An 18,778-nucleotide genomic window follows, 5' to 3' on the forward strand; every position below is an offset into this window, starting at 1 on the left:
GGATAGTATAATGGTACCAATAGTATACTAAAACCAGACAATTTTGGCACAAGTATACTTGCAGTATGTTACTTTTTTTTGTAAGGGGTGATATTGGATTCTGATCCAAACTTCTTTATACTCTCTGTTAAATGTTGAACACTATGGGAGGTGAAAAATAACAAAAAATGAAATAACAAATGTGCACGCATTATATATTAAAATGTGCAAGTGTCATGTATTAAGCATACAGTATAAGTTAAATACTAAATACAGTACACCCTCGCTATAACAACCCTGTTTGGGTCCAAAGCCTTTTGTTCTCTATAGTAAACGGACAATTCAAAACGAACAATGTAAGCTGCTGGAGTAAATTAAGAAGTGACCTTTGGATAACGGCATTAGCTAAATTATTAATAATATTAGTACTGTTTTGTTCTTTGATTTTCTTTATTACAGTATTTGTCACTACTAGCACTAATAATAATAATAATAATAATAATAAGATTGTGAATAAAAGTAGAATTACAAGTACAGTACCTATCTGTGGCATGCAGCATCCAGTATTCTGGCTATATCCTATTCGTTGAAGAACAACAGTTACGTGCCATAAAGATGACACTGGCTACGAAAGAAGGACTGCGACTATTGTCGTTTTTTATACACAAATGAAATAAGCTTATTTGATTTGAAAAACATCTTGCACCATACAAGCAAATTCAAACAGTTTGGTTTGATTGAATGAGTAGTACACAACAAGCTTCAATATAAAAGCTGAACATTAATTTCAATAAACAACAAGTTTTTAATGAAAACAAATATTGTAGCCTATAAAGTGAAAACTGACTTTTGTTATTTTTAAATAGCACTGCTTCCGATTATGCTACTGCTTAATAACAGGAACAATATTTTATTTGAGGTTAGTGTTCATGCGTTCATGCATGCCTGTACCCCTACCCAGTGTCGGGTTTACAATGGCGCCACGCCCACACTCAGGAGCCCACATTGGGATATATTTCCATAGGGAATAAGTATATTTAAAGAATGTGAAGTTACATTTTTTAAATATGTATTATTTGAAAGTTGTATACTTTTTCAAGTGTCACAGAAACATTCTATCTTCATAGCTTATGTTTTTCTTTCGCACTCTAGGCATTCACAGTTGCGTGGTGTCACTGTCACTAACTGCTTCGTTACTGAGCAGTAACGTTACTTAATACTCTGACCTACACTGACAATGGCTCTGATGAACATGGTGGCTCTTATTATGCTGCTTCTGTTGAAATCCATTCACTATAGTCACAAAACAGCAACCTGACAATTAATAATATACCTATAATATAATATAATATTCAGTATGTTTACATGAGATCAAGTTTTCCCAAAACCAATGTATCAGAAATGAAAACTAATATATCTGAATGTTAAAAAAACACAAAGTGTTTTTAGTGTACTTTCTACTGTTAACTTTCAAAACACTCATGTCACATTCATAACACATTACGATCAAAACTACACGCTGTACTTTCAAAACACTCTTATAAAATGCTCATAACACTCTACAGTGCATTAAGCTCAAAGCATTTACACATTGCTTTTTACAGTTATGGTATTAGATTTGTATTTTCCCCAAAAGTTTATTCACTAAAGCTAATTGAATTAACCAACATTTACTAATAGGAACTGTAACTGTACAAATGTACTGTATATCAAAATACAGAGAGTTGAAATACAAAGCAAACAAAACATAAAAATTAACAAAATGAACTATATACACAGTAAAGAAAAATAAACACAGTACTACATCCGGAACACACATGCATGCATACACACACACACACACACACACACACACACAATAAATTTGAATCTATGGCTAGAGGGTGACCTTCCAAGAATACTGGTTTAAGTTCTTTTGCTCCAAAAACAACAATCATTCTTGAGGGATTACAAATGTTTTTGCTATACAACATATTTGAATATGTTACTTTGTTTAACTAAGTTTATACTAAAGTGTAATTCCTGTATATACTGATGGAACGTGACTATTCTATGGCTCACCTTTGTCATTTTCTCTGTGTACTTTTGTGTTTTGTAATGAAAAAAATGCTGACATTGTCTCAGAAAATTAACCTTTCTTCTGCTGTTCCCTTTAAGTGCATCAGGGTATTTCCTGTTGATAAATAACTAAGTATTTCTAGAAAGTTGGGCTCTCATTTTCCAACCGGTCTACTAATCCCATTGAAACTCTCAGCAAGTGGTTGGATTGTGATGTTGCACATAATATCAACAATAAACCTGAGGCAGAATTGCATTCTTTTATGTATAGTTTAGTTTGATAAATAGTATTTGCTCTAACACTTTTAGTCAAATACAGAATGCCGTTCATATTTAGCCTCGTTTAGACAAATTTAGATTAGCAGTATTGTACACACGTTTCATGCATGTTTATAAGACAATATATATAGGCTACTAACAACAAAACACATTGACAAAATAAAACTAATAGGTGAAATGTATTAAATGTAGCTGATTTTATTTATTTAAGCAGTAGTTGCAAAAATGGTATATGTACATATTAGTATTACACTGTTTATTGATATGATGATGTTACAGGGGAGTGTTGTCAGTGTATGTACCTATTGTGTTTTGGTCTTGAAACAGACTGATTTTAATGTGAATTTGAAGTGAAGCAGAGTGTTTTAAGCTTAGGCTCCTTACACTCTAGAGCTTTTTATACTGTGGAGTGTTTTTGGGCTTCCTACACACAATTCAAGCCCTGATTGTTCATATGAGAAATGTGAAGCGTGAGAAAGTGTAGTTTCCTTTTTAGTGGGAGCAACACACAGCTGGTGTTTTGGCTAGCTTAGGCTATTATTAGCTGTTTTTATCCACAGTGTTTTGTTTGCATTTTATGTACGTTTGTGTGTACGGCCTTTGCTGGTACCCTAGTGGCAGCCACCTGCACCTGCAACTCAAACTTGTAAATATTGTAAATAAAACCAGCGCGCCTGTGTGTCAAAGATAACTTTAGTCTCGATCTCCAGTCTCTTAAAAACTTCCTCAAGCCCCCTATTACAAGAGGGAAAAATGGGGGCCCACAAATCTGTTTGGTGCCAGGCCCACAAAAGGCTAATCCGGCCCTGCCCCCACCCCCACACAGGAACATTGCTGCTAACTTCCCCTATCCAAAAAAAATATAAAAACAATAACAACGGTCTGGTTCCCTCTTTCCTCTTTTCAATGAGTACGATTCAATTAATAGAGAATAAAAAAAACCAAGCTAACAACTATACAGCCTAAACAGAAATGCATGTATTTCTTTGTTTATTGCAGTCTCCACAAACTGCAGGTTCTGTTGCATTCACACCGCTAATAATGCTAGTCAAACCAATTTGTGTAGGGTGCGTGTATACATTTTTTTTTCATCAATATCGGCCTTCTGGAGTCATCTGAATGCCTTTCCACTTTTTATTTCATTTTAATCCGTTTAAATGGCAAACCATAACAAAACAAAGAACAATAGTGCACACAGCAAAAAGAGTGGACGGGCAAAATACATAGGTGAATATACGTAGAGTATTTGGGGTTAAGTACACACCAACACACAATAAATAAATGTTTAAGTTTCACAATTAATCAGCAAGATTTAGTCTCGTCATTCAGAGTGCACAGAGTACAAACTAAAAAAAAAAAAATTGCAGGGTTTTTCATTGGTATTGTGACGATGGCTTGCCATGGGTTCAGAGGGAAGAAAGAAACAGGATTTCTATGGAGCTAAAAGGGCCGTTTATTGCTCCAGGTGTGGGCTAGGCTGGCATTTAAAAGGGCCGTTGGTTTCTGAATGCTCTACAAAAGTCACTGCCACTCACTCAGCACACTCTCAGGTGGTAAAGAGCGGACCAGCTTGGAACCAGGATGCAGCAGCTACACAGACAGACAGACGCACAACACATACTGACATTGGACACAGCATACAACTATTTACAAGCAAATCCCACCCCCCAGCAGTTTAATGCAGCACCAAAATGTCCCATTCATAAGTCCAAACGTTACAGTATTTAATCGTAACTGTAACAGGGGGGAGATCTGTGCTGACTCTTCTGGTGCGTTCATAGTGCTGCAGGAAGAGGGCAGCAGCCTTACAATCCTCCTGTCGGTCATGGCAGTGAAATGGAGAGGTGGGAGAGAGGGTGTGTGTGCTCTCCCTCTCTCTGAGTGGCTGAGCAACGGGTCTTGGGGGGAGTGCTAGCCCTATAAAATAAAGTTCTGCTGTTCCCTCAGCTCTGCCCCTGTAAGACGAAACAACGAGCTAGCGGAAGCTCTGCTCCAGGACCGAGAAGGGTTGCAAAAGAACGAAACCCAAAGAAAACAAAAGAAAAATATTAAAAAAATATTTGCCCACATTGCTCCAGTAAAATTAACCCAAAATATACTATATAGATATATGATTAGTTTACTGTATGACTTTAACTAATATTGTAAGATTTCATAAAGCTAAGATTCGATTTTATTTGGACTTTCTTAAGTCCTAGCTGTTATTATTATTATTATTATTATTATTATTATTATTATTATAACGACCCAGAAATCAGCCGGAAGGTTGCAAGTGCATTGCTTTTAAACCTGCAACACCTCATTTTAGCTATGTCCACCGGTCGTATGTTACACAGCTTGACAAAGGTTTGTTCTCAGCAGCTACTGGATACTATGCAGCAGTCACTCGACTCTGCGCAAACATATAGACTTGCTTCCATTACTCAAACATGGAATGTAAAGTTTTAACTGTCACTTAGGAATTTAGCGCATATTCCAATTTTACATAAAAAATTTTAAGCCTTGTTCGCATGGGACTAAAAATCACCAGATTTTCAGTTGGCTCTGGAACTTTTACTGACATCAGTGAAATTGAGTCCCATGCGAATCATCCATTTTGTTTTACCCCAGATAATTTTTCCAGCGGCCCTCCATATATACATGGATGAAGGCTATATTTGCATCCTGAGCCATTCGAAAGGCATAATACCACAGTAGTGAGGTCAAAAAGTGATAAATCCTCTAGAGGAAATGTAATTGAACTTTGGCACATTCGACTTCTCGAGACCATCACTTTCAATTCAAGCGCAAAATGTCTCGTTTTCAGTCACTCGACAACACCCACAGTACAGAAATGTTCACTAATGATCAACAAAATGAGAATATGTTTTAAAAAAAAGCCAGGGTATAAAAACAACAAGGTATAAAGACATGTATGGGAATAAAATGTACATTTCAATGTGTGTTCAGTATTTTTTTTTTAGTTATATCAGAGTTCAGGTTAGTTAAAGAAAAAAATACAGATTATTTCATTCTTACCTTCTGGGTAGCAATTCATTGTATTCTGTCCTACAGATACAGGTTTTCCATTTTCATCTACTTTATAATAGCTGCCTGGAGGACATTCAGGTAATGCCGAAGTTGTAGGAACCTCTGTGGTTATCTCAATTGTAGTTGGAATAGTAGTAGTAGGAGGAGTAGTAGTAGGAGTAGTAGTAGTAGTAGGATTAGTTGTGGTAGTAGTCGTTGTTGTGGTGGTAGCTTTTGTGGTAGTAGCTGTTGTGGTCGTGGTTGCTGTGGTCGTGGTTGTTGTGGTCGTGGTTGTTGGTGGTATTGTTGTTGTGCGGATCTCCAAACCAGCCAGTGGCTTGCCTCCCACTGTCAACACAGACTTCCCCTTAGGGTTAATCACAGGCCTGCTATCACGCCCATGTCCAAAAAAAGGGAGCCCATCAGGGTTCAACAATGGAGTTCCTTCGTGATCTTATAAGGAGAACAAAAACACATGAGCATAATGCTGACAGTTATCCGCTTCCAAGATGCTGCTGGCAATATATTGGGCTGATGTGAATAGCACTTGGTAATATATCAAATGTTTTATATTTGTTTGGCCATGCTTTGCTGAAAAATAAATCGACTGAATCCGGGGGAAAAATCTGGTTAGTATTAGGCTTTTTCAATAAAATGGATAACAAACATCATTTAGGTAATGAACAATGAAGAAAATCTGAGGTATACTGTAAATATATTGACGTATGTATAGAGTTACTATAGAAAAATAATTTCTACCAGAATTAACGGCTGAAATCTTTAGATGCGTTAGTGGCAGAAAGTCAATCTACTTTACTCTGAAGCATCTCTTAAAATACCAATACATACCCAGAACAGTACGCCCATCTGATCCGAGCTGTACTCCAAGAGGTTTGCCATGTGAGTCTTGAAGAATTCTTCCTTCCTGATTCATTAGCACCCCACGGTCCAAGTCTACTATCTGTCACAAACATAACCGAGAGCATTAGTACACAAAAAACTTCCTTCATTAAATATTAAGAAAACATTTTCATACAGTATATTTTATAGTGGTATTTCGTAATACGATTAACCAAATAATGTTAAGAAGAAGCCCATATTAGTAAAACTGTAGTAGTTACCCCAGAATTGCCAGTGTAGTTTTGTAAACATTTGCACATTCATTTTACACTGACACATAACAACAAAAAAACAAAACAAAACAAACAAAAAAAAACCCTACCCTTTATAAGTGTTCACATCATGAAGGTATACAGTAGGTTTCTTTAATAAAATCATCATGTGTACTTTAGCAACGTGTGTCATGTGTTCAGCTGTATTAGTAATAAAAAAAATTGAAAATACCTGAATTATAAATTAACCTTGTGCTGCTCACTTAACCATTTCCCCTCAAAGTCGGTCTATTTGTAGTTGCTTAAATACAATTTGCTTTCCGACTCAGACCCCACTATGTAAGTTTGTGGAATAGGCTATATGCTTGTTATAGTGCTCAGCAGTTACATGCAATGAACTATTTTTACTCCATATATAGAACAAAGAAAATAAAGCCCAGATGTTGCTATGATCATGATAAGCTCTTCCAAATGGCCCATTGGAAAGCATTGGAGCGCTACACAGTACACATTTAAAAAAACAAAAATCATGTTCAGGGTTTTAAACGGGCTGAGAAGGGAACTCAAGTTCAAGTTCAAGTTCAAGCTCTTTCTGCTCACTGGTTTCTATCGCACTGAGACACCATTTTGCATGCAATGTGAGAGCCCAGCTGCACAATATGCCAGGGACCTGCAACACAGCAGATAGAACATACAGATAGCTATAAAAAGTAAAGGCAAGCATGCATTTCACATATTTTATTTGTGATTACAAATGCATATGCTGTACATTTATAATTAATCTTTCAAAGCCCCAATGAGACTTCCTCTTGTACCCAAATGCTATGCACTGCATTACACTTCCCAATTTACTGTCAGAGTTTGCAACCTCAAGAAACTAGTTTATTATAAAATAGCCACAATGTACTGTATGGTTTTACTGCCTAAATAAGGAATAGCAACTCACCCATTTTGCACCTTGAGGGCCATTTATTAACTTGAGACCTGTTTGTTTGACTTTGTCTTCGGGTGTAGAAGAAACTTTTCCATTTGCATCTGTAAAATTTGGTCTACCATTTTTACCTGAAATACATATATATTATATATATTGAAAACAGGAACTGTTTATATGTCATAAAAACTATATATGGAAACATACTGTACCAGGCGCATCAGAGTTGTTTTTATATAAATTTGCCAACTGCCCTTATAGAAAAGAAATATATTGCAACATATATTTTTTTTATATATTTCTACCTTCAAATATATTGCAAAATATATAACATATATTAGCCAACTTAACATATATTTAATACTCATCCCAAAATATATTAATGAAATTAAACAAATGTTGACATATATTTTAAAGATAAGCAACATCACAAAGAAAAAGACATTTTATATTTATTTTTGTTCTCTGTATTCATTCGTGTTTATTATTATTTCCTCTCTCTCCGTCTTTCTCTCCTGTTTATTTCAGCCTGCATGTTCACTGCACATTTCGTCACTTGATGACCTTCGACATCGCGCTCTTGCGAATTGGTATTTCGATCACCTCGAGTGAATGGCGGCTGTGTGGTTGAGTCAATTTCATCTTTTGGAATCAAGTGGTCGTTTGTTTTGTGGAGACAATGGCATTGAGTAATACATGAAAGTAGGATGAAAACCAAGGCTTTAAGCCAGAACGGGACAAAGTGTTTGCTTTCACTGATAAACATCTGTGTCTCATCTGCAATAAATCGTTTACACAGTAGGTGAGCAACCTCAAACGTCTATGAAACAAATCACAAAAATTTTTACTTATTTTTTTTAAAATGTACTTATTTTTGTTTACCTGAATATCCTCCTGGATCAGATTTGAGGCGAAATTACAAGCAATGGTTGCGCACGGAGCACATATAACACAATGTACAAAAACATTGGTATGATCTACAATCGTTGAACTGTTCAATAATAAACTAATGCTGCTGAAGAGATTGATAATGGTGAATAAACGGTTAGGGTGGATATGTGACAGGCGCATACACGACAGATTACTGTATTTATGTGTTATTTCTTATCTACTAACAAAAATAACAAACATATTACCTTGTTCATAACTGGGTTTCACAAATGTGCCAGGTCTTTTCTCTCGTGTAGCAATATCCGCTCGGCCAGGGTATCGGGTCTTTGTCCCTTGTATTGGTTGCCGAGATGAATGCACAGATGGTAGAGAGGAAGAAGAGGTCTGCCTGGAGGAGGAACGAGGCAATTGAGAAGAAGGAACCCGGGAAATGCCTCTATCTGATGATGAAGCAGACTGAGACGCACTGGTAGAAGGGGAGTTTGACGAGACAGAAGACTGACCCAGCTTTGTGTTTTGAGATGGTAGCACCCTGCTGGAAATCCTAGAGCCAAATTGACGGTTTGTTAGTTGAGGGGAATGGGACCTTCCATTTGAGCGTGAATTAGGCAGCTGTGCGGATGAATGCACAGAAGGGGAACTTGATTTACTGTCTGCATCATCTTCCTCTCTGTCCCCAGTAATGCTAGAGCTTGTCTGTTTAACAGAGGATGAGGTACTTGGCTCCGGTGCCACAGATTTCAACAATGCAGAAGCTGAATGAAGTTTATCAGCTTTATCATTCAACTCTTTGCTTCCATAATATTCATAGTCATAGTCATCATCCTCTGATCCAGACTCTGGTAGACTGGGAGTGTGTGTGTGTGAACCTCCTTGAGCAGATGAGGGTGAAGTACTGATGTGTGAAGAGGTATCAAGCTTTCTGGAGCCACTTGAAACTGAATGATGGTTTGGCAAAGAGGATTGAGAAGACCCTGATGATCCATGGCCATACTTTGATGGTGATGAGGAAATGGGTCTTTTTTCTTTTTCATCAGTCTCTTGGTCTACAGAAACATCAGAACCTGATTGTGTGTGTTTTGGTGTTAGTGACTGTGAACCACTAGACCGTGCGGAATGGGTTGCTATGTTTTGTTGGGTAGAAGGTGAACTTAGTTTTGTTTCCTGTCTGGGCATACTGAACCTGTGGTTACGGTTTGTTATCAAAGATAAACGATTACGCCCAGAAGGAACTAATTTGGTTGAAGAAGGGTTAACCCGAGATGATGGGGATAAACTATGCTTTTTAACAGAATCATCAATTCCTTTGCTGCTGCTAACACCAAGGTGTGAGTTTTGGGGACTCCCTTTAGGAACAGCAGAAGAAGGTAAGTATGACGAAGCATGGTTTGATGTTGAAGAGATAGCTGGTTTCACCACCTCAACTTCTGTCTCACTACTTTCATAATCATAATCATCATCCAGTAGTTTAGACGACTGCTGTCTAGATGATGGCCGAGCTGTTGTGGGCAGAATAAACTGAGATTTGACTAAAGAAGTACCAGGTTTTGGCTGACCATCTCCTACTCTGCTAGATCCTGGTTGATGTGGTACACCTGTTTGATGGACAGAACTTGAAAAATCGGTAGAACCAGTTCCTGCTGTTCTGCGGCCATTAGTACTCAAATGACGGTTGGATGAAACAGGTAACCGTGCCCCTCCTGAAGTCCCTGATTTAGATATTGTGGATCTGGAAGAAGAGGAAGCTGAGACACTTTTCAAATCAAGGTCTGCTTCCTTTTTATTAGGAAAGCTACGAGCTGAATGTTCATTCTTTAAAGCAGCTGACTCCTTATTATCAGATAAGGTGGAGGAGGGCACACCTGATGAGGAAGAATGAGTAACCAATGAGGGTGATACAGATTTCCTGTTGAAAAAGGATACTGGTCTTCTTGGCTTATTGGTCTCTGAATTAGGAAACGTGTGAACAGAAATCACTGGTCTATTTCCTGATGCTCTGGAGAATTTGGGCTGGGATGACCCAGAAGATGTTTCTGGAACTTTAGATGAGGAATTTTGATGAGGAGTTTTATGATTTGGACTTTTATCAAAAACAAAACTAGAATGTTTTTTATTTGCAAAATCACTGTGTCCATCATCTTTTGCTTTTGAATGAACTGGATTTTTTTGTCTTACAACTTCCTCATGTTTCTCCTCAGTATCTTCATCAAGTTCCTTGTCTAAATCCTCACTCAAATCTGTCTGTCTTGAAGAGGAAGTATGTTGTCTGCCATTTAAATCTTTGGTCTCATTGTCTTTAAAATGAGGAGATGATGTAGTTGTGTCTGGACCTTGTTTGATGGCTGATTGTCCAATCCTAACAGGTGATCTAACCGAAGAGAATATACTGTGGTAAGATCTTGTCTGGGAAAGAGGACGAGTTTTTCTCCTTAAGTTAAAGGTGGTGGCTTTCGATGGCGAGGGAGGAACAGGTTCAGAAGGATATAGTTCAGACTCATCTGGTTCCTCAGTAGACTGAAGCTCTGTCTCCAATTCTGACCTAACACTAACAGCTTCATGTGAAAACGTGTTTGGTGTTTTGGAAGCAGGAAGCTTTTGAATGTTGGAGGTAGAACGAGATAAAGGCAACTTGGATGAAGATGTTAAAGATGTCCTATAAGGTGGTACAGAGCTCTGGTCATTCTTGCCAAAATCAGGATTCTTGGATTGCTGATGTGAAGTTGATACAACAGTACTAGCTGGCAAAAAAGGGACATTGTTAAGTTTGGAATGCACTTAATTGAACTATACCATCATAGGAATAAACATTTTTATTAAACATTTTGTCTCATCATGCATTACTGTATAAGACAGAAACTGAATACAAGGCAGTAATTAAAGAGAAACTGAGAAGGGTGATAGCAACAGAGCAAGCACTGGACCACACAAGGCAACTTTTAAAAAATATGAATATTACTAAATGGGTAGTCCAATGATTTACTAAATTTACAGACATGCATTAAATTATTATTTTTGCACGTGAGACAAACTAAAAAATAGACTTACATAGAGAATGGGGAAGGTTCAATAATGCATTAAAATGACCAGTCAAATAATTTACTTAAGGATGTCAAGCTGGAAATAATTCCTGGAGTTCATTGTATCAGTGCAGTGCTGTGGTAAGTAAGGCTTTGTGATGCAGCCAAGGAATGCAATAAAGAAGTACAAGAAGCAACAAGAAATTCAGAAGTTATAGAAAGCAGGTCTAATGCTTACTTGTTGGCATATTGACACTGAAGGCTTTAGACTGAGGACCTTGTCCTCTCCTGTTTGCTGCACGAATTTTGAAAATATACCGGTCCCCAGGCTGCAGACCTTCAATTATGGCAGAAGTTGTATCCCCACGATAGGTAATGGACTTTGCTCCAAATGGTTTGAGAGCCGGGGCGTATGAAAGAATGTATTCTGAAATGATTTGGCAGATGGTTGAAAGGAGGGGACTATATAGGTAGGATGAATTAGAGCGTGCATTGCTAACAGTTATACAGTAAATTAGCAATGCACGTCAACTGATGGAATCTAATATAAGACATGTTGTATGCTGGCAAAACTTGAACCCAGCTATGAGAAAATAATGTTCAAATAATTAAAAAGCCCCACTCAATACAATCAATGTTTTATATTCTGTTAACCCATGCAAACCATTCTTGAAAAGTTTCCTCCAATATGGTATTATCATATTAACCACTAGGAATAATTCACATCAGTAGCATTTTATATACTTGTGCAAAAGATATAGGTTGACTCTGACATGCTAAAAGCAATGTACACCTGTTCAACGTGTTTGTCCAATGCATATAAACCGTCTGAAATCTGTTGAATCCAGTTGTCTGTATTGGTGGCAGGAAATTTCACCTTAAATTATCTTGCACATACTATGTAAAATAATGTCACTGGACACTAGTCTAGAAAACTGAAACAATACACTTTAAATAATCTATATATAATGACATCATGTAAAAAATAATAATAATTGAAATGAAGCCAGCTGTCAGGGGTTACAGTAATTAATATTAAGTACATTAAAACTGAAAAGACCCAAATCTACAGTGCACTGTGGTTTTGATTTTAAACAATTTTAAACAACGAATCTATTGTGACCATTCTGGAATTGTGGTTGGCACTATAAGCATTAGATTTATGGTTTGCAGTAACTCCCTCAAACATAAGGCTCATTTTGCATTTGAAAATAAATATTATTAATCTGACATGGCCATTTTTTAAATAATGTAATATCCAGTAATTTGAGATTTGAACACCCTTATAACTGTAGGATCATAGGTTATTATTTAAATACTTCTGTTATATTAAATATGAATTTTAATAGGAAGATTAATGGGACATACTTTAACATACGGGTACAGTGCTGCTTGTAGTTACTCTACAGTCACTATTTACAGATAATTACACGTTTCCATAGCACACAATCATGTGATTCTCAGGATGGCACGTCATACAACAAGAACATAGCCAATAATGCACTGTTATTTTCTTGCTCATTTCATTTTGTTGTAAGTACCGGTGTCAGGGGAAATAAATTAGCCATGAAATAAGTTAGCGTTTGCCTTTATGAGCCTTTCTATGCATGCGCGACTCTTAGAGCGTAAAGGCAAGGTTCTCTGTATTCAACGAAAATTATGCATAAAAGGTATCAAAGATGGTGGGCTATACTGCACTGGCTGTGACCTGCTACTGAACCCCATAATGTCCAGATTTGGCATTTGTATTTTTTTTTTTTTAATTTTTTTTTTTGAGAAACGAAAACAAGTTTTGCATTGCAGACAGTAATTTTTGTTTAAATATGTTGTCTTCTTATTTATCGAAGTGTATTGCAGACTGTTTTTTTAAAAGGTTACATTTATCGTAATGTATATTTACGTTTCATTTGTATTATAAATACATTTTATCTTAATGAAATAGCTTGCTGTATTTAGTTTTTTTTTTTTTTTTTTTTTTTTTTTTTTTTTTTTTTTTTTTTTAAATATAACTATTTTAAAAACATTATTTTGCCAGTATAATTTATGTCTATGCATAGTTAAAGTCACTACTTGCCAAATGTGTATTTCCTATTAAAAAAATGTCGTTCGTGGACAACGTCATGTACTGTGGGGTAAGCAATAAGTGTTTATGTAGGCTCATTTTACAAGCTATGTATTATTTTCATGGTAAATTGCTCGGTGACTTTGAACCTCTGAATTAAATTGAGTGGAAAACTGGGTACAAACACTTTTCTTCATGTAGAGAATAATGTTTTTGACATTGTAATCAAGTGTACGTGGGATATCTAAACCTGTTAATATGGAAAACGTACACGTTTTTAGTGGAAGATGGTGTTTTAAGGTGTATATATAATATAAAACGTTTTTGTTTTTTCCTAAAGTGCATTTATATTATTTATATGGACATCTGTAATCTGAGTTGACAGTGGATGTACTCGCACAGCACCAAATAGTGTACTAGATAGCTCTTCAATTTAATGTAGTACCATGTGCAAATCTCTGATCCTCACTTCTACAATAAAAGTCCCCACTCACTCATCAGTAGTTGTATTTCAGGAAAGATAAAACGTCATATTACAGAGGTTATACTTTTTAAGGTGTAAGGGTGGGTATGGGAAGGAGGGATATGTTTGCAGAAGGTGTGGTTTAATTCCATGCTGGAGGTTTATTTTTAGGAATATATAATCATATGGACAGCACCCCACCTAAAAAGCCCAACTTGATTTAAAAATGTTTTGGATTATTTAGTTTTTTTTTTTTTGGCGCTGCCTTTACAAAGACGTGGCTGGGTGATGCACGAGAACATTTTGAGGAGTTTAGCAGCTGCAGCTCCAACCCGAGGCGATTTTTTATTTGTTAAGTTCCTGTTTGTGTAAACAGACACAGGGACGTTTTTGGTCAACGACATTTTAATAGTAAGCAGCAAAAATGTCTGTTCTCAATAATTTAAACAACATGGAATCATCCTTTAACTTACAATAAGCTATTAGTAAGATTTATTTCATGCTTATTAAATATTACATTTTTCATTCGTTTTGAAAATGTATGAAAGTGTATTTCATCGCTCGTTTTATTCCAGTGCAGTTCTAAATCTCTCGGCGTGAAGAATTTCACTGCTTCAAAGGGAAACTGTCTACAAATTAAGCGTTTGATTGCTCGATAAGTGTCTGATACTTGACCGGCATTTCAAAACTGGCTCATAGCTTTCAACACTGTCTTATGACCGCAGTATATAATTGCACATCAAAATAAATCGCAAGACAAATGCATAATGGTTTCTGATACAGTATGTCAACAAATACAAATTATACATGCATGTATTTCTCTTTTGCTGTATTATTTGTACGAAGAAAACCTAATATAAATATCCGCGGCGATTACAAATTTTAAATGACAACTCTGGTGAAGGTTTGTCACGTCTTTGTAAATTGGGAATTAAATGTAACAAGTATTATTAAATAATAGATAATATATTGTATTACAAACTGTTAGTATTACATTTTAAACACAAATATAATTGCGCATCAAAATAAACCGCACGACAAATGATAAATTATTTCTGTTTATGTCATAACCCATATACAAAATAATGCATGTATTGTATTTATTTCTCTTTAGCTAATACTTGCAAATATATTGCATGAAGAAAACCTATAATATAAAGTAGCCAGCGACTAAATGTAAACTTTGTAAACTACGTAGCCTAAAGTTAACCTATTGTTAAATAATATGAAACACGTTATTAATATTACAACCACGTGTTTCCGATGTTTACCACGTGTACTGTAGCTTTTAATAAAGATTCTGACATTAAGAGTAAAACAATTTTCTAGACACATTTGAAACACGCAATAACAGTCTGTTCTGAATAAAAGTACACAGACAGAAAATCGACGGCTTAACCTTGCCTTTAAGCTCTAAGATTCGTGCATGCGTAGAAAGGCTCAAAAAGGCAAACGCTAACTTATTTCACGGCTAACTTATTTCCTGTGACACCGTCCATGCTTTGTTCACCTACCTCTAATATTTTCATTTGTGTCTGCAGGTGGTTCCCATGTTGCAGTGACAGACGTTCCCTTCCCTTTCAGTGGCTGTACTTCAAAATTTTCAGGTGAACCTGTGGGTGCTGTATAATACAATGCAACACAAAGTCATAAGTAAACTGTGTTTATCTTTAAATGCAACATACAGTAAGCATGTCGCACATATGTTGTCATATATATATATAAGCTGTGTCAGAGTTTTGTGTAACCATTACCCAGTGACTTTACTAGGGGCAAGATAGTGGGCGTCTGTTCTTGTCCCTCAGCACAGAGACAGCATTGACCAATGTGTTTATCAAGACGGTCTCTCTGGTGTTCCTGGAACTGCATCATTTTTAGTAAACCACCATCAAAAAATCAGAAAACTGTTTGGAAGCAGGTTATGACGGATCAATTCTGCAGATGTGTGGAATGTATTGGGACAGTCAACCAACCTGCTAATCCAGGACCTGTTAATTACCAAATTACAGAAACCATCACCACTGAACAAGACACACCTGTTTCCACAATGCACTGGAATCTGGACATTATGGGGTTCAGTAGCAGGTCACAGCCAGTGCAGTATAGCCCACCATCTTTGATACCTTTTATGCATAGTTTGTTAAGTTAATAGGCTCTTTAAAAAAAATAAAAACATGACTGTGTTAAACAGCTCAGCCAGCTTCATGTGTCACGATTTACTGGTTTTTAAGATGTATATAAATACATAAAACAGAACAGTGCTGGCCATGCATCACTGCACATTACAAAGTTACCTGTAGTTGCTATATATTATGAAATGAAGCTTACCATATTTAATATTATTATGATCTTTATTAAACAGTAGGGAATTTCCTTGTTGTTGCTGGCCAAATGCCATTAGGTAATCTTAATCAACATTTTGTATGAAAACTGCATTTTTGCAGGCCAATTAACAAATGAAAGGTAAGGCAAGGAATGTAGGTTTTCTGTATACTATATCTGTAAGACACGTTTTGTCCACATAGCGCAAATAAACTAATGTAGAATTGTACTAAGATCTGCCACTGTTTAGATCATTAAAACATAACCCAAGATTAAAGTTAAGGTAACATCTACAAAATACAAGGAAGGTTATGTATAAAAACAGTGCTTTCAGATTCTCCTGGTATTTCACTGTACTGTCACCTGCACACTTCTGGAATTAAAATGCCAGTAAACCCATTTTATGATTTAGAAAAAAGCTCAACCTGCCAGCGGAAACCCTCATACACAGCAGTTTTGTAAAATGTTGCCAACTTTAAATGTAAATTACTTATGGAGGAAAAAAACCAGAAGATTCAGAAAAAAATAGAGGCTGACTTTTAAATATTTTCTTTTTCAAATATTTAGTGAAACCTGATTTAACCATTCACAGAACTGCACATTTTATAAACTATTGACAAATAAAACATTCTTGAATTTATATGCAGCTAAATTCAGTTTTTACACATTTATAAAGTTGGATTCTACCTAACCATTCCTTCTTATGAGAGTTGTTTTCTACCCAAGAAATGGAAACATTTTCAAACCTGTATTCCGTGTGTTTGATTTATTTTTCAGGAAAAGTTGTTGATTTATGTGATTCATAACCTTCAACTATATTAAAAATAAATATTTAATAAATCAAAAGCCCTTCAATACCTGAAACAAATGATCATCCATAAATTGGAACAAGCAATCATAGGATCCCTATTGGCTAGTTGGCTGGTAGCCCACAGGGTGTGCTAAATTGGGCTCTGGCCTACTGTGGGCTGTCCGAAAAACAGTTGGGCATCGTTCGTTTTATTGCACTTCAGTGACCCCTACTGGTCAGGTGCCACAGTAGTCCAGGATTGGATTTACCAGGCTAGGCCTCACCTCTAGAGTTCAGTAGCTTGGTAATATGTGTTGCTTAAGTTCACAAGCTTGCCCCTGATCTTCAGATGAGAAAGTAGCTTTCTCATAACTGTATATGTCAATATAACTTCTCTAAATTGCCAAAGTTGTGTTTACAGTTCCTCTAAACTTACCAGATTCTGGGGTTCTCTGAAAGACTGAAACACTCCATTTTCCATCCCTATTTCCCTGTGAAATTCGAACAGAAAATTCATACATATTGTCTGATGAAAGTTTGTCCACTAGCACTCGTCTCTGGGTGGCATGTTTGTAATCCCATCTGGCCGACTCCCCCTTTTCTCTGTACCGAATGGTGTAGTGCCTATAAAAACATTACCAAAATATTGGAACAGATTTCAAAACATGTGCCAGCATCAAGATATGCAATAAACTTCACCACTTTACTTTCATTTCATGTAAACTGTGCATTTTGTATTTAAGTTTGGCAGGGATGTGGTGGAATGAGGCTGTGTCTTGGCTGAATAACTGATCATCAATGAAGTCCCAGCCACATGTCATGGAGGAAGTTTAGGGGAAAAGCAGAGATTAGCAGGCGCTGCACTCAGCAATTGCACCGAGATAGCTGTTGCTTGGGTGCAGGTTTCTTTTTGTTTGCATTGTTGTTTTTGTTTGTTTAAACCTTTTATTTTGCTTTAATAAAAGTGCGCTTCAGCACTAAATTGCAGCTATCACGTTTCGGTCTCCTTCCTGAGGATAACAAGCTTTGGCCAACACGTTACCCTTTTACACTTCTAAAAACACATTCTTAAAAGTATAGTGACAGTGGACATACCTGGTTGAGCTGACGTCTCTGTTCATTTGTTTTTCATATAAAGGATCCACCCAGGAGACAAATACAGACTGAGGGGATATTACTCGAACACTAATATCCTTAGGCTCGTACAGCTCATCAGGTTCTGAAGACAACAACAATGGTTTGGTTTTTAAGCTTGCTTCATCAGTACAACCAAAGAAAGTGCCATAGTAATCCTAATAAAAAGAAAAATAAAAAACCTGAAGCAGTTTTGCCTATACTCTAGAACCACCTTTTAACCAAAATTCTCTGTTGATGGTGGGGTCATAATATAAAATAAAAAGTGGCTTGCAGTGGCCTGTCATACCTATTATTTTCACCCCTACTGAAATATGTTTTCCTGCACTTTCTAATATTTTTATTTCAATTATTGCATATACATTTTCACCTAGTACTGTTCTCAAAACATAAATCTGAAACAGAAAACATTACCTTCATACCTATCTGTAGAAACCTCAGTCAGGTTACAGCAAACCAACTAAGAGTGTTCAATACTCCCTTTACTTGTATCTAGACATTATTTTACAACTGAATTACAATTATATACTGTTATCAGCATTTTAAAAATCTGCATTGATTTAAAGTAATTCTAATGGTTATTGTATCTAGATTCTAGCAGATGGCAAACTTGAAAGACAATACTTACAACCATGACTGTCTGTCATTGACCATTCAATTAGTAAAGCTAGATAGAATTTTTTTTATCATCCATGCTTTTTAAATATGTACATCATTTAAAAATGTACCAG

The 18,778-nt window shown here is 36.2% G+C and overlaps 1 protein-coding gene across 1 annotated transcript in view; it reads right to left on the bottom strand.

Moving 5' to 3' along the window:
- Window positions 1-18,778, bottom strand: part of LOC121315880 (fibronectin type III domain-containing protein 1-like) — a 53,116-nt gene that overhangs the window by 19,765 nt on the left and 14,573 nt on the right. Inside the window, exons 4-11 of the mRNA XM_041250436.1 lie at window positions 18,009-18,132; window positions 17,350-17,537; window positions 15,316-15,423; window positions 11,515-11,703; window positions 8,505-10,997; window positions 7,384-7,499; window positions 6,175-6,286; window positions 5,335-5,778 (exon numbers count right to left, since the gene is read on the bottom strand). Coding sequence (XP_041106370.1) covers window positions 5,335-5,778; window positions 6,175-6,286; window positions 7,384-7,499; window positions 8,505-10,997; window positions 11,515-11,703; window positions 15,316-15,423; window positions 17,350-17,537; window positions 18,009-18,132 — 3,774 coding nt within the window. The remainder of the gene's footprint in view (window positions 1-5,334; window positions 5,779-6,174; window positions 6,287-7,383; window positions 7,500-8,504; window positions 10,998-11,514; window positions 11,704-15,315; window positions 15,424-17,349; window positions 17,538-18,008; window positions 18,133-18,778) is intronic.

The sequence above is a fragment of the Polyodon spathula genome, chromosome 5 (assembly GCF_017654505.1).
Source record: "Polyodon spathula isolate WHYD16114869_AA chromosome 5, ASM1765450v1, whole genome shotgun sequence".
In the NCBI taxonomy this organism is placed as follows: Eukaryota; Metazoa; Chordata; class Actinopteri; order Acipenseriformes; family Polyodontidae; genus Polyodon; species Polyodon spathula.